General features: G+C 30.5%; 1 protein-coding gene and 1 long non-coding RNA gene across 6 annotated transcripts in view; one reads left to right on the plus strand and one right to left on the minus strand.

Moving 5' to 3' along the window:
• Window positions 1-15,194, plus strand: part of Ppn (proteoglycan-like sulfated glycoprotein papilin) — a 126,020-nt gene that overhangs the window by 110,419 nt on the left and 407 nt on the right. For 2 of the 5 annotated variants that reach the window (XM_086904500.1, XM_012490604.3), the window contains exons 15-34: window positions 318-468; window positions 1,214-1,329; window positions 1,536-1,923; window positions 2,134-3,609; window positions 3,787-4,185; window positions 4,753-5,109; window positions 5,345-5,521; window positions 5,845-6,024; window positions 6,860-7,039; window positions 9,314-9,529; window positions 9,723-9,893; window positions 10,036-10,452; window positions 10,840-11,052; window positions 11,192-11,359; window positions 11,847-12,089; window positions 12,434-12,756; window positions 12,932-13,082; window positions 13,596-14,108; window positions 14,593-14,748; window positions 14,853-14,966. In XM_086904500.1, coding sequence (XP_086760626.1) covers window positions 318-468; window positions 1,214-1,329; window positions 1,536-1,923; window positions 2,134-3,609; window positions 3,787-4,185; window positions 4,753-5,109; window positions 5,345-5,521; window positions 5,845-6,024; window positions 6,860-7,039; window positions 9,314-9,529; window positions 9,723-9,893; window positions 10,036-10,452; window positions 10,840-11,052; window positions 11,192-11,359; window positions 11,847-12,089; window positions 12,434-12,756; window positions 12,932-13,082; window positions 13,596-14,108; window positions 14,593-14,748; window positions 14,853-14,966 — 6,109 coding nt within the window. Of the gene's footprint in view, window positions 1-317; window positions 469-1,213; window positions 1,330-1,535; window positions 1,924-2,133; window positions 3,610-3,786; window positions 4,186-4,752; window positions 5,110-5,344; window positions 5,522-5,844; window positions 6,025-6,859; window positions 7,040-8,602; window positions 8,774-9,313; window positions 9,530-9,722; window positions 9,894-10,035; window positions 10,453-10,839; window positions 11,053-11,191; window positions 11,360-11,846; window positions 12,090-12,433; window positions 12,757-12,931; window positions 13,083-13,595; window positions 14,109-14,592; window positions 14,749-14,852; window positions 14,967-15,194 lie in introns of all 5 variants that reach the window. The other 3 variants (XM_031918444.2, XM_086904501.1, XM_086904502.1) reach the window with 3 other exon arrangements.
• Window positions 5,536-9,441, minus strand: LOC105736360 (uncharacterized). The gene is made up of 3 exons (XR_015291032.1): window positions 9,324-9,441; window positions 6,851-7,030; window positions 5,536-6,087 (listed from the first exon to the last, which is right to left on the minus strand). It is a non-coding gene; the product is annotated as an uncharacterized LOC105736360 (long non-coding RNA).

A 15,194-nucleotide genomic window follows, 5' to 3' on the forward strand; every position in this document is an offset into this window, starting at 1 on the left:
CAAGTACATTCCATAAATTTTTATACATTTTCACCACTATATAAATATCCGCATTCTCTTTGTAATCGAAAATTTGAAAATTTTCTACTCGTCTGATCTTCACGAGCAATTGAAATATTCAATTCTAGCAATTCTCTTAGGGGACGATTTTCTTAGAAAAATCTCGTTACCAACGTGAGGTATTCGCGAGAAATATACCGCGTCCTGTTCTCCTTCGGTCGCCAAAGAAATTCAATATCTTCGACGGCTTTGTAGCGAGCCTAACAAGAAGGCGTCCGCCTCAAATTTCTTCCATTAATCACCTTACCGTGTTCCAGTGTTCGAAACCGTGCGGCGGTGGCACGATGGACCGCAAGGTGATTTGCATGAAGGCCAACATGACGGTCCCGCCTGTGCAGCTGAGCAACTGTGGCACCAACACGATCATATTCTCCATAGAAAATTGTAACAACCAACCATGCGAATCAGGTATCTTCTATGATAATTCCATAAATATTTTGCGAAAATTGACTTAGATCCGATTAAAGAATTTCAATTTCAATTTTCTGCATCAATTTCTTTTTGTGCTTGAATAATTCATTTTTTTCTTCTACTTTTATTTTTATCCTTTAATCTTGTAATAAATTATTTGAAAATTTATTTAATTTTGGATTTAGAAAAATTCTTAAATCTGAAATTGTCTAATCTTAATAAAAAATTAAAGTAAAAAAAGATAAAAAAATGATAAAATAAATAATTTTGTATCTTTCTATAAAGAAATATCTTCAAATCTAGTTAGATTGTTAAGAGGGAATATCGATGGAAATAAGATTATGTATATTTTTAAGAGTAGAATACGAATGTTTTTTACAATATGTCTCTGAAAACAAAATGAGACCAATTATACAAAATTATTTTAATTTGTGTTCATCCGTTGATTGTAATAATTTCGCACTTCATTATTCTGTAAATAATAAATTATGAAATTTTTTATCATATTGTATTTAAAAATATATTACCTAAATTAAAAAAATATTTCTATACAGGTCAGTTTTCAATGACAAAAAGAAATAGTATATAACTAATTACGTTTCAAAATTTTTCTATTAAAATTAAAATTTAAAATATATATTCAGAAATTTTATCTCTAAATTAAGAATAATTATTAAAAACAGATATTAAATTAGAATTTATAGAATCTCAAATTTTTTTTAATTCAAATCATCGTTTCCAGATGAAGTGATACCAATGCAACCAGATAAGATCAAAGATCTCACCGAGGAGGATGATGAATGTGAAGTGTATGAGGATGAAGACTTTGTGACTGTCTCATCTAGTCTCGCACTTAGCGTAAGTGAAATTCATTTGTAATTAATCGAATACCTAGTTCCATAACATCTTCTCTTAATATTACATTCCACCTTCTAGATGCAGAAATTAATCTCTTCTGTTCCTTAAAATTGATTATTATTTTTTAGTTAAATTTTAAAATTAATTTCTAAAATTTCTAATAAATTTTTAAATTTAAATCACAATACTTATTTTTTGTTTTATAGGATAAATCCAGCAAAATGTCAGACCTTACCGAGGCAACTCCCCTAAGTTCACCAAGCACAGATGATTCTACTGGAAACGACATGGACGATTTAATGCTCAACGATGATGGTGCCACTCGAGGCGACATATCTCCTGGAGAAATGGAAAACGGTGAAGGAAGCGGAACAGATTTTACCGATACATTCTTCTACACTTATACATCGGAATTCGAGTCAACATTCGAAGGAAGTGGAACCAGTGAAATCACAGAAGAAAACGAATTGTTTACTACAGAATCTGGAATCACGGAAAGTGATGTTACCGAGGAGACTGTCGAGGGATCCACCATTGATTCCACCGATGAATCATCTGTGGAGTCGGTAACACAAGAAACTCTGGCATCTGGTGGTAAGTTTATTTAATTATATTTTTGGAAACATGATAAATTGAAGATACTAGTTAAATTATAATTTTCATATGATTTTCATATAATTTTATAATATTAAAAACTTATCGCGAATTTGTAACAATAAGAATTTAATAAAAAATATTTCATTTTAGAAAATATAATAATTTCAATTATCAATGTAATTTTGTAATTTTTACTTATTAATATAGAAACAGATATGACAACCGAATCAGGCGCAACCGAAGCAACAACAATTTCTTCTGAGAGCGGAGCAACCGAAGCCACATCGATGACAGAATCTACGGAAACTGAAGGTACTGGGCCGACAGAATCCACTGAAGCAGGTCCAACGACTTTTTCATCGGAAACTGAAGGCACAGTTACGGAACAGGAGATGACTGAAGAATCTGTATCAACAGTTACAAAATCTGATGATACAGATAAGACTACAGAAACAAGTGTCACCGAGGAAACTACTGAATCAGGATCTACAGAATCAACAATGTCGACAGAATCAGGAGCGACAGAAGAAAGTACAGAATCTGGAGTCACAACAGAATCTGGAGCCACAACAGAATCTGAAGCTACAATAGAATCTGGAGCCACAACAGAATCTATGCCAACTGAAGTCACAGAGTCAACAGAATCTGGAGCTACAACAGAGTCTGGAGCCACGACAGAATCTGAAGGTACAACAGAATCAGCAACTGAAGTTACTGAATCAACAGAATCTGGAGGGACAACCGAAACTACAGAATCTGGCCCAACGGAAACTACCGTATCTGGTGAAACTACTGAATCTGGTCAAACCACAGAATCTGGTGCAACAACGACAGAGGAAACAACGATTTCAAGCGAGACTACCGAATCGGGTGAAACTACAGAGTCTGGTACAACTGAGAGTGGTGAAACAACTGTCTCTGGAGTGACAGAGTCCACCGTTTCCGGATTGACACCGGTTACTGATGAAGAAGAGACCGAAGTAACAGAGAAGACGCACGTAACTGAATTCTGGACGACGCTCGCTCCGGAAGAGGTCACACGCAAACATCGCGTCTGCAAGGTGCCTAAAAAGAAAAAGACTTGCAAAACTATGCCGTTTGGTTGCTGTTACGATGGAATCACTGCAGCGCTAGGACCATTCGGCCAAGGATGTCCCACAGCCCAAACTTGCAATGAGACCAAACACGGTTGCTGTCCTGATGGAGTATCACCAGCCACTGGTCCAGAGAACAAAGGCTGCCCTGAATCTCTCTGCGATGAAACATTGTTCGGTTGTTGTCCAGATGGAGTTACCATTGCTGAAGGCAATGATTTCGAAGGATGCAAAAAACCTTGCAACGAGACAGAATTTGGATGCTGTCCGGATAACGAGACACCGGCTAGTGGAGAAAATAACATGGGATGCTGCAATAGCACTGAATTCGGTTGTTGTCCCGATGGAATCAAGCCTGCTTCTGGACCGGATGGCGAAGGTTGCGAGGAGGAGATCACTTCTATCACTCCACTTACTGAAGAATATGAAACGACCACTGTGCAGGAAGATTGCTCGAATTCCACTTATGGGTGTTGCCCGGATGGTATTTCCACTGCAACTGGCGCCAATTTTGAGGGATGTGGTATTATCAATGCGGAGAACTGTACTATATCTTACTTTGGATGTTGTCCTGATGGAGCATCACCAGGTTCGTATCAATTTTCTAAGATAAAATAATATATAATATATGAATTTTCTGATATTTATTATAAAATAAATTCTATGAGTATCTATTTTTTACTCGATATTATTTCATATTTTTAAATTGAACAATTATTCCAATTTCTTTAATTTATTAAAATCTTCAATATTTAATGTTCATCAGCTCTTGGACCCAATAATTATGGATGCCATATGCCCTGTGAGAATAGCACCTATGGTTGCTGTGAAGATGGTGTTACTCCTGCACACGGTCCCAACAGAGAGGGTTGTTGTCTATCAACACAATACAAATGTTGTCCGGATAATATACTTCCTGCTCGTGGTCCCGATTTCTACGGCTGTGGATGTCAATACACGAGATTCGGGTGTTGTCCCGATAATAGTACCGCTGCTCGTGGACCGAACAACGAGGGTTGCGGATGCAAATACACGCCCCATGGTTGTTGTCCAAACCGTTTTACGCCGGCCACAGGGCCGAATTACGATGGTTGTCCGTGTTACACGTATCAGTTTGGTTGTTGTTCCGATGGTGTCACTATTGCAAAAGGTCCACATGGACAAGGTAATTGTATAAAATTAGAATTAAAATTAATATTAATTTTAATCAAATTTTGGTAGAATTTTGATTGAAAATGTATCGAAAATGTTTTATATATTTTATATATTTTATATATTGAACCAAACAACAAAGAATATTGAACTTTTAATATTATGATGAAAATTCCATATTGATCACATCATTATAATATTAGATACAACTATATTTTGAATAATATATTTTATAATATATAATATATTTTGAATAATATATAAAGATGTATATATATCCAAATAATATTTATATTTTAAATTAAAATCTTTTATAAAAACGTTTTATTAAATTGATAAAAATTAAATACACACTTTGATGATTATTAATTCTATTAATAATCAAAAAGTAAATATAAACAAGTAAATAAAATATAAAAAGCATAAATATAAACAAAAATTGAAATAATTTAATCAAATCTAAGTAACTATATTATTTAATATCCATATTCATGTGCAACTTGATACTTACATCTTATATCATACAGCAAAGCAACTTTTAATTTATAATTAACGGTACGTTCCTTATGGGAATTTGCAGGCTGCGGTTGCGAGAACACGGAATTCAAATGCTGCTCAGACGGAAGAACACCAGCAAAGGGCCCGAACTTTGCCGGATGCACTTGCGATGCCTCGAAATACGGATGTTGTCCGGATGGCGTGGAAGAAGCTCAAGGAGAGAATTTCGAGGGATGTCTCTCAGTTCCATCCATCCCTGGAGCGGCTTGCGCGTTGGAAAGAGATAGAGGACCATGTCGAGACTTTACTGTTAAATGGTACTTTGATACAGAATATGGTGGATGTTCAAGATTTTGGTATGGAGGCTGCGAAGGTAATGACAATCGATTCAAGACTCAGGAAGAGTGTAAGGAAGTGTGCGTGCAGCCTAAAGGAAAAGGTAATATAAATAAAACGTGAATATTTAATTGTTTCAAAAATTTATAGAGTTTTTTATAATTGATATTATTTTATTTTCAATATTATTTTGATATTCAAATTATATTTTGGTAATTGATATATTTCTTTAATAATTTTCCTTGTTAGATAAAATAAAAAATTCCTTTTCTTTTCTAAATTTTTAATTTTTTAATTGTAAGAAATAATGAAATATAATTTTTGCAATTATGTCGTAGATGCCTGTTTCTTACCAAAGATTTCTGGACCCTGTGAAGGCTATTTCCCTACATGGTATTACGATTCTGGTAGAAAACAGTGTGGTCAGTTTGTCTATGGTGGATGTCTTGGTAATGCGAATAAATTTAAAACCAGAGAAGAGTGCGAGGAACTTTGTGTCACTCCTGATGATCTGGGTAAATTAATCAACTTTTTATTACTTCCAATGTTTTTTATTACATTTAATATTTAATTAATTGCAGAATCTTCACTTTACTTCATTCAATGGAATGTTTTTTTCTATTTTCTGATTAAATTTGGTGATGAAAATTTTTTTCAATTTATTTACATGTTTTTCATGTGAAGTTTCATTTGTAATTTTGCATGAATGTAATTGCATTCAATTGCATTGTTGTGATATAAAATATAATGAAATACAATTTAAATTTCTTGAAAAATTTTGGGTTAAATTATAATACTAGTATTAATCTTCAATTTTTATTATATTTCATTTCATAAGATCCTTGCGACCAAACGAAAGAATCAGGTCCCTGCGAGGGGAACTTTACCAGGTGGTACTTCAACGCAGAATCACAAGTTTGCGAACAATTCCTGTACGGTGGATGCAAAGGAAATGATAATAATTTCCCAACGGAAATCGCTTGTCATCAACAATGCCTGCAACCAGGAAGAAGACGAGGTATGTTCATCCATTCCAATTTCTTTCATTCGACATCCGCACGTATCACGCTCGTTTTTCTGCCTGAAACCATATTTTTATTATATATTATTTGTTTTTACTAGATATACATTTAATAGTGTTTCAGATTTTTATTATTCTTCATAAACAAATCGAAATATGTGACAATTTTTTTTTCGATTTGTCTTTTGTTTTCATTTTTAAGCGATTTTTCTTGCAGTTGATATTTTTTTTTATCAAACACGAGAAGGATATGATGGAGATCGTAAAAATGTTTTAATCATTTTTGACGAAAATCAATCCGCGTATAATTATTTTTTTCACATACATGAATTGAATTTTTCTTGATTATTGATAAAATTGTTAACAATGAAGGATTGATGAAAAAAGAAAAAAAGAATAGTAGAACTAAATCGCCAGAAAAAGAATTTGATTAAATTGGAATGTTTATTAAAATTTTAAAATTTCCATTAATAATATCATGATTAATTTTTACAAGTATTAAAATATGATTTAAACGTATATTTCTTATTCACAAAGAATGCAGAAGGTACTAAAGCAACGTATAACAACAAAATATAAAAAAAAAAAAAAATACATGAGAAAATTAAATCATAATGTACAAACTAATATTTTCCAATTCTGGCGACTTAGTACCTTAGCAAATATCATTTTGAATCTTCACTTTCAATTACACTAAACATGATATATCAGCAAACATAATTCAGGCACCATACGCCACATCCAAGCACCAAAAATTGGCACTGATCATCAGATATCGAATATACAACGAAATAATCCCTAAGTAATCGTAGAAAATACATACTATTTACAGTAAAACTGACAGACGTGTGCCGGTTGGAGAAAGATCCCGGCCCTTGTCCGGGCTCTGTGTTACGCTGGTATTATGACGCCGGGCGTCAGACGTGTAGCCAATTTGTTTACGGCGGTTGTAAAGGCAATGCGAATAGATTCCGTACACGTGCTGCTTGTGAGCAGCGCTGCCCTGTAAAAGGTATCAGAAAAAGTCAAAAAAGGCAAAAGAAAAAAAAAAGGAAAAGAAAATGAATAGAACATGGAAAATAGCAAAGAAAGGAATTAAAGAAAGGAATTGAAGAAACAAAAGCTTATCTGCTTTTTGAATAATTGAATCGCTCGCAATTCGTAGAAAAAGAAAGAAAGAAAGAGTAATTTCTTATTCGTGGGTGTTGGTGGAACGATTGGACGTCGTTTTAATCGAGAAACAATTCTTATTGTTGTCGTTGGTGTTGGTTCGTTTGTTATTATATATCTCTATTTTTTGGCATAAAACAGAATTGGGCATACATCAAATTCACATACATCAGTTTATAAATTCATATTTAATTTGTTGTTTTATATTATATTATTTTAAATAATTTTATTTAATGAATAATTTATACAATGTAAGAATAATGTTTCAAATAGCAAAATCTAATTTATGTTATTTTTAAAAAAGCATATATTAGGATTTATTAAAAATGTAAAAATATATTTGAGAATAAAACTTTTAAGAGTATTTTTTACAAATAAATATTGTGTTGAGAGTGACTATCCAATAAAATTTTCATTTTCAATGGATTATCAGTCTAATTACAAAATTATTCTTCAGAAATTTATTGATAGTTTAATTTTTTGAAAGATAAAATTTTTATTTTTTATTTTTAATTTTTAACTTTATATTATTATTGAAAATTATTAAATATTTGCAATTTTTTGAGATTTATTTCCATTTTTTTTATATATATTTATCTCGAAAAAAAGTGCCCAATTCTATCACAAAACAAAGCACGTTTAACGAAAAAAGCACTATTAGTTTGGTGAATCTCGTTCTATACACAATTATTTCTATTTCACGATTGATTGTAATCAATCATTATATATCACGCATTATTTTTTAATCGTGCATTATTCACAATAAAAAGCACTCTTTTCGTCGGAATTGCACGCTATTGCACCACTGCACGAACGATAAATTGATCGAATCGATAGTTCGACTTTATCCTTCGAGAAGCGATTCTCGTCTCGAGAATAATCGTTCTATGGCTTTTATCGCCTAAAACGAGTTTTCTCGATTTTTCTCGATGTTTTTAGTGTTCAATGAATGATCGTGTCGATATTTATTGTTTATTAAAAAAAGGGAAATAGATTTTAATTTCTCTTTTGATTTATAATTTTTAATAATTTATTGTGAACATTCGGTATTTAAATAAAAATTTTTCATGGTGGAAAGTAAAAATTGCAAGAAAATACATTTATATTTTCAGGAATTTTTGAAGAATATTTATTTCCAAACTATGGCGGTTAATCAGTCATTTGCTGTTTACTATAAACTAATAATTTTTAATTATTGATTTATTGAAAAAAATTGAAATAATGAATTCAATTGAGTATGTACTACAAATATATTTCTAAAATTTCAATATTATATGTAAGGAAAGAATTTATTAATTCTATGATTCAGAAAAATGTAAATTGAAGTAAATCGCAAATGAAATGGTTAATGAAATCTATACGAGAATCCGATATTGCATGATATAATAATTAATGCGATTAACAGATAGTTGCTTGCTGCCGCGAGCCGAAGGTAACTGTGGTGAGAAGCAATCTCGATGGTACTTTGATCAGTCGGAGAATCGGTGCATGCCATTCTATTATACTGGTTGCGGTGGGAATAAAAATAATTTCGAATCTAGGGACGCATGCGAATCTGATTGCCCGGCTAAAGTTGGTAAGACTTCGTCTAATCACTTTCTTAAAAAAAAAAAATAAATAAATAAAATAAAATAAAAAGAATCATACTATCTTTATCTTTATATTTCTTTAATAAGATTTATCGATGCTTAATGCTCATTAACGCTTTTCTTAGCAGTTTTGTTCGATTATGTCGGCGTTCCTTTCTTGTGTAATTATCTTCGATATCGATTGTACCATATGCACGCAAATTTTATTATGAGTTATAATCGTATGTCTTTTGCGCAAATAAAAAGATATTTTTAATACATATATACGTTATATACATTTTTGCTATAAATTTATTATATGTTATATATTGCTTTATTTGTTAAAATATGAAATAAAAAGTCCTATGAATTAAAAAAAAGAAGAAATAGAATTTTTTAAGTAATTTTGTTAAATAATTAAAGAAAAGTTAGAAATAATTTTAATTCTATTGAATTTAATGGAACATTTTAAATGGATTTTATAGAACTTTTTATTTCTTTGTATTAAATTTTATATATATCTTATACTATTCTAAATTTAAATACAGAGCAAGATACCTGTCTCTTGCCCGCACTTTTGGGAGAATGCCACAACTATACTCAACGATGGTACTACGATTCGTACGAACAGCAATGTAGACAATTCTATTATGGTGGTTGCGGTGGAAACGAAAATAACTTTGTCACCGAACAAGATTGCATTAATAGATGTCAGACTACGATTACTACCCCTGCACCAGTAAGAGAGGTCGAATTTAAATTAGGTAATATTTTTATCTTTATTATGAATTTAATTTGAATTTCACTTGATATAAAAAAAACTTAGGTAATTTCATATCTTATATATTATTATATATAAAACTATTAATTATTAAAAATAATTGAATTATAGAAAGATTAAAATAAAGTTTAAGGTGAATTTAAAAAAATATATATATATATAAATAAACTTTTCAGAATTCTGCTTCCTTCCGGATTCTCACGGTCCATGTTCTGATGAACAAATCAAATGGTTTTATGACAGTAGAGAAGGTGTTTGCAAGCAGTTCAGATATGGGGGCTGTCAAAGCAATGGAAATAATTTCAATAGTCGCGAAGAATGTGAATATCGATGCGGAGATGTTCAAGGTTTGTAATTTTAACTGAATATTCAATTCTTTCATTACATTATTATTTAATCACATGTTTTTCTTCAAGCATTCTTATTACATATTTTCATTTAAAATCATATCAACAATTACTCCAACTATTTTTTATTCTTTTTCTTTAGATGCTTGTAGTCTGCCCAAAATTGTTGGGCCCTGTAGTGGTTTTGTCAAACAATACTACTACGATCACCGAGCAGATTCCTGTTACGAATTCGAATACAGTGGTTGTCAGGGTAACAAGAACCGCTTCCAGGATAAGGAATCCTGCGAAAAAAGATGCCAGAAACAAGTTGTTCAAACGGAAACAACGCCAAACGTTACTGTCACACTTGCTCCAGCAGTTGAAACTGTTTCGAAGAGCCCGATTTGTTATATTCCCGTTGATCCTGGTTCTTGCAATAATGATATCACAGCTTTTTATTACGATTCGCAGAATCAGATGTGTCAAGCATTTCTCTATGGCGGTTGTGAAGGAAATGCGAATAGATTCCAAACAGAAGAACAGTGTGAACGTCTTTGCGGAAAGTTTCATGGACAAGGTATATTCAAGAAATTTGAAAAATTTTTAATCATTATATTTCATTTTATAGTTTTATAGTTTTTTAATATTAATTATTCTCAATATATGTATTGTGTAATGCACAAATAATTGAAGTCAAGGTATCATTATGAAAACAATTGAACATATATAATTATCTTTCTAACTGAATAAAACTATAAAATTAATATAAATTAAATAATAATAATAAAATAACATTAAATATAAATATTAATTTTTTCGAAGATATTTGAACATTTTTAATAATTGTAAAAACAAAAGATTATAATATGTTAAAAATTTTTAAAATTTTTTAATTTATAATTTATAAAAGAATTTTTTTAAAGAATTATTTATAAAATCAATTTTATTAAAATAATTTTTATAGATACATGTAATCTACCGCCCGATTCTGGTGAATGCCGAGGTTATTTCCAAAAATATTACTATGATTCAGTCAACCGCATATGTCGCGAATTTTCATACGGTGGATGCGAAGGTAATGCAAACAGGTTTAGCTCAATGGCTGAGTGTGAATCTGTTTGCATTCATCACGAGGAACCCGTGCTTCCTGGAAACGACACCAGCCTTTCAAGCTTGTGTAAGTATTAGATTCATTAATCTCAAATTTCTATAAAAAAATATCATTAAAAATACCAAATAAAATTTGAGAAGAAATGCTATTCGAAAAAGAAATTGACTCGTGATGATAATAACGATTTTAAACGATAATGATTCAGCAAGTTGTAAAGAACCAGTTGACGTTGGATCTTGCACTTCTGGTACTACTAAACGATTCTATTTCGACGTTGAAGAGCAAACCTGTCGAGCGTTCATTTACACTGGATGCGGTGGAAATCGTAACAGATTCAAGACCTTCGAGTCTTGCATTAGTACTTGCCTTAGCAGTAAGTCGTGAAAATCTGTTTCCCAGATAATTGTATATTTGAATAATATGTTTTTGTAAATATTTTTAACTTTCAGCTTGGAACGTGATAAACATCTTTATGTTTTATATTGCTATATATTTTTATTGTTGTTTTATATTATTTTGTTTCAAATTTTGAATCCTTATGTACCTTTTCCTTTTTTATTAAAAATTCCTTTTTATTAAAAATCTTATTTATCTGCTTTTTATCTTTATATCTTAATTTTTTATCTTTATTTTTTAATGATGTTATATTTAATGATATATTCTATTAGCTCTAATTATTCCTAAGCTTCAATCCTGCTAGAAGCAAAAGTGTAATTTTGCTTTTATCACATATTATAATTTTTTTATTATTCTTTTATTTTATACTTATTTATATTTTTCATGTTTTTCAAAAATATATATATTTCAAAAATATTATATATATATCCTTTGTTATATAATTGTATTATATATTTTAATAGCTACTAACGAGATCGATGTAGATTCTGGAAAGGATACAAAGGATCCTTGCACTGAAGCACGCGAAGAATGTCAAACTATTCGTTGCCCGTATGGCAAAGAAGCGTTCGTGGACTCTCAGGATTGTGAACGATGTCGTTGCGTTGATCCTTGTAGAACACAAATTTGTTCCGATAACACAAAATGTGCCATTACCTTAGTTGCTACCAAAGATGGTACAGAGTACAAAGGAGTATGCAGATCAGGTAACTATAAAATTAAATTTTTATTTTATATATTATATTCTATATTCTTATTATTCTATATTTTTCAATAAAATATTTTAATTATCTTTTTTAATTTTAATTCTAATTATAAAATATCCTTTGATAATTTTGAAAAATGTTAAACTATATAGATTCATAAAATATTTATTGATTTATTGATTTTGAACTAGAACAAAAAATACTTATTAAAAAATCCTTTCAATATCAATTTCAACAAAACAATTTTAATAATTAAATTAATGTGAATAATTATAATCTTTTTAAATAATTTACTTATTTAACTTATTATTTTACATATACTTAATATACTTATTATTTTACAGTTATGAAATCAGGCCGTTGTCCAAGTGTATCGAACAGTACTAGATGTGAACAAGAGTGTCTCACAGATGCAGATTGTTCTGGAGATATGAAATGCTGTAATAATGGTTGCGGTGCTTCTTGTCTCGAACCAGCCGCCGAAGAAGTTATATCGACTTCTCCAAGATCGTTCGTTACTGTACCTGTAGTTGGTGCTGAACCAGCTTCCATCAAGCAACCAGAGGAGCCGAAAGTCAGTGCTCAGGAAGGTAGTTACGTAACATTGAAGTGCATTACTTTAGGAAATCCAAGACCAAAAGTTACATGGAGGAAAGGCACGACGTTGGTGAGATTCTTTGATTTTTCTGAAAAAATATAAATTAATCAATAGCATTATCAAAATTTTAATATAAAATTATATAAATTAAAAAGTTATAAAAATTGAATTATTATATGTAAGTTAAGTTATTATTATACAAGATATTATAAGATGATAATAATAGAAATTAAAATTTCACCAGATTGCAGATTCAGAAGCCAGACGTCGTATATTACTTGATGACTCTCTTCAAATTATTAATTTAGATCGATACGATGGTGGAACTTATGTATGTACAGCTGACAATGGCCTAGGTCCACCAGTAAGAGCAGAATACCAATTGACTGTCACAGGTACGTACATTAAATATTACTATAAAATACTGTCTTGTAAAGTATTTTGTGAACATGTTATGCATCTTACAAACAGTAGTTGATCGTTCTAATTAAATAATATAATATGAATGCTTTGTCTTGTGTTTAATATTTGTATTTATAGAAAAATTAATAATAATATCTCTTCATTTTAATTGTTCTCTTTGCAAATGATTTTACATAAATTTTTAATAGTTTGTTTAATAGATGTTTATACAAATTTATATTTTTATAAACAATAGATTATTATATTTAATTTTCTAAATATTATCATATACATTTTATTTTCTATACTATTTCCATATTTATGCTCATTCTTATATATATTTTTATATATCTATATTTTTAAACAATAACTAAACTATTAAAATATTTTCATTATAAATTCATTTCTATTTCATCAAATATTTCTCATAAGAACAATTATACCTAATAATTTGGTGATGGTATCCAACTTTCCTCTCTTCTGCATGCTGTCTTGACCTTATACAGAACCGAAAGAACTAGCTGCGGCCATCCTTGGAGAATCTGACGCACGTGTGACAGTTGCCATAAACTCTCCCATATCTCTGCATTGTTACGCATGGGGTTGGCCCAGACCTTTCGTCACTTGGTGGCGAGGCGAGCGCATGTTGCCACTCGCTTCAGAGATTTACGAACAGGATTCCGAATACTCCCTCCTGATTAGAACAGTCACTGTACAGACTCTAGGTGTTTACACCTGTCAAGCATTCAACGCAATTGGCAGAGCTGCATCTTGGTCGATCACATTGCAAGCTATCGGTCCAGTATACAATGTCAAGCCCGAGTACGAACAATATATGAAGTACCTGGTTGATGCTCCTAAAAAAGCAGAGAAACCTAGATATCCCTATAGACCCGATAGAACGCAAACTCCTGACTATCGTCAGATTTATGGAGCTAGTAATACAACTAGACAGAGTCAAATTCCTACGGTTAGTCCTATTGGATGGACTACTCCGGAATACGGTTTAAGGTTTAGAGGTGAGGGTGATATATGGTGATGGTTTTTCTTTTTAATTTTGCAATTGCACTCTAATTTTATTACACTCGATTGCAACTCTATATTAAGAGATTTTTTAACATATTATTTTTATTATTTTTAACATTAATAGTATAATGGAAAAAATAGGAATAAAATATAGAAATTTTAAACTGTATCTTTAGAAATTATAGTGCAATTGAATTTTTTTTCTTCTTTTAACATTTATATTAACTAATGCTTTAATACGCTTTGATCGCATTATGTGCTCTGTTGAGTTTGTTCAATCTGCTTGCACGTTTTATATATATACAAAATTAATATATAAAAGATTGTCAATCAATCTAAAAAGTTAAAAATACGGTAAGTTTATATTCATTTATAATTTTATTATGTATTAAACTTACATATTTTTCTCTTTTTTTTTTCCCTTTTTCCTTGATTTCATTTGCAGATATTTTATTGATAATATTGATTATTTCACAGTGCCTGTCACAGCCAATATAACGATAGGACAAAATCAGTTCCCAGAGGGTAGTGACGTTAATATCGCTTGCCATGTCGATGGTTATCCGATTCCTCGAGTATCTTGGTATAAGGATAATGAAATAATTCATCCGAACAATCGAATTCAAATTACTGGTAAGCATATATTTTACATAATTAAATAAATAATTTAAATTAACTTAAAAGTTAGAAATAAGCGAAAGAGATAGTTAAAAAACTTTTTTTAATTTTAATTTTAGAAGTGAACAGACTCGTAATCAGTGATGCGAATCGAGAAGATTCAGGAAGATATCGTTGCGAAGCAAGTAATGATTATTCGTCTGCTTCTACTATGGTGGATATACAAGTTGCTGGTAAATTCTTATATTTAATATAAAATTAATTTTATTAGAAAATAGAGTATTAAATTCCATAAAGTTTAAGAAAATTATTAATCACTTTAATATTTTGATTGATAATGCACAATTAAATCTATTAAAATTTGAATATGTAAAGTCACTTTTACAAATTCACTTTTAGAAATAAAACAAAAATAAATAAATAAGAGATTAAAAGTAACAATCAAATTTCTACAAAACAAA

This window comes from Apis florea, unplaced genomic scaffold, assembly GCF_048593485.1.
Source record: "Apis florea isolate Af1SG1 unplaced genomic scaffold, ASM4859348v1 contig_2350_pilon, whole genome shotgun sequence".
NCBI classification, from domain to species: domain Eukaryota; kingdom Metazoa; phylum Arthropoda; class Insecta; order Hymenoptera; family Apidae; genus Apis; species Apis florea.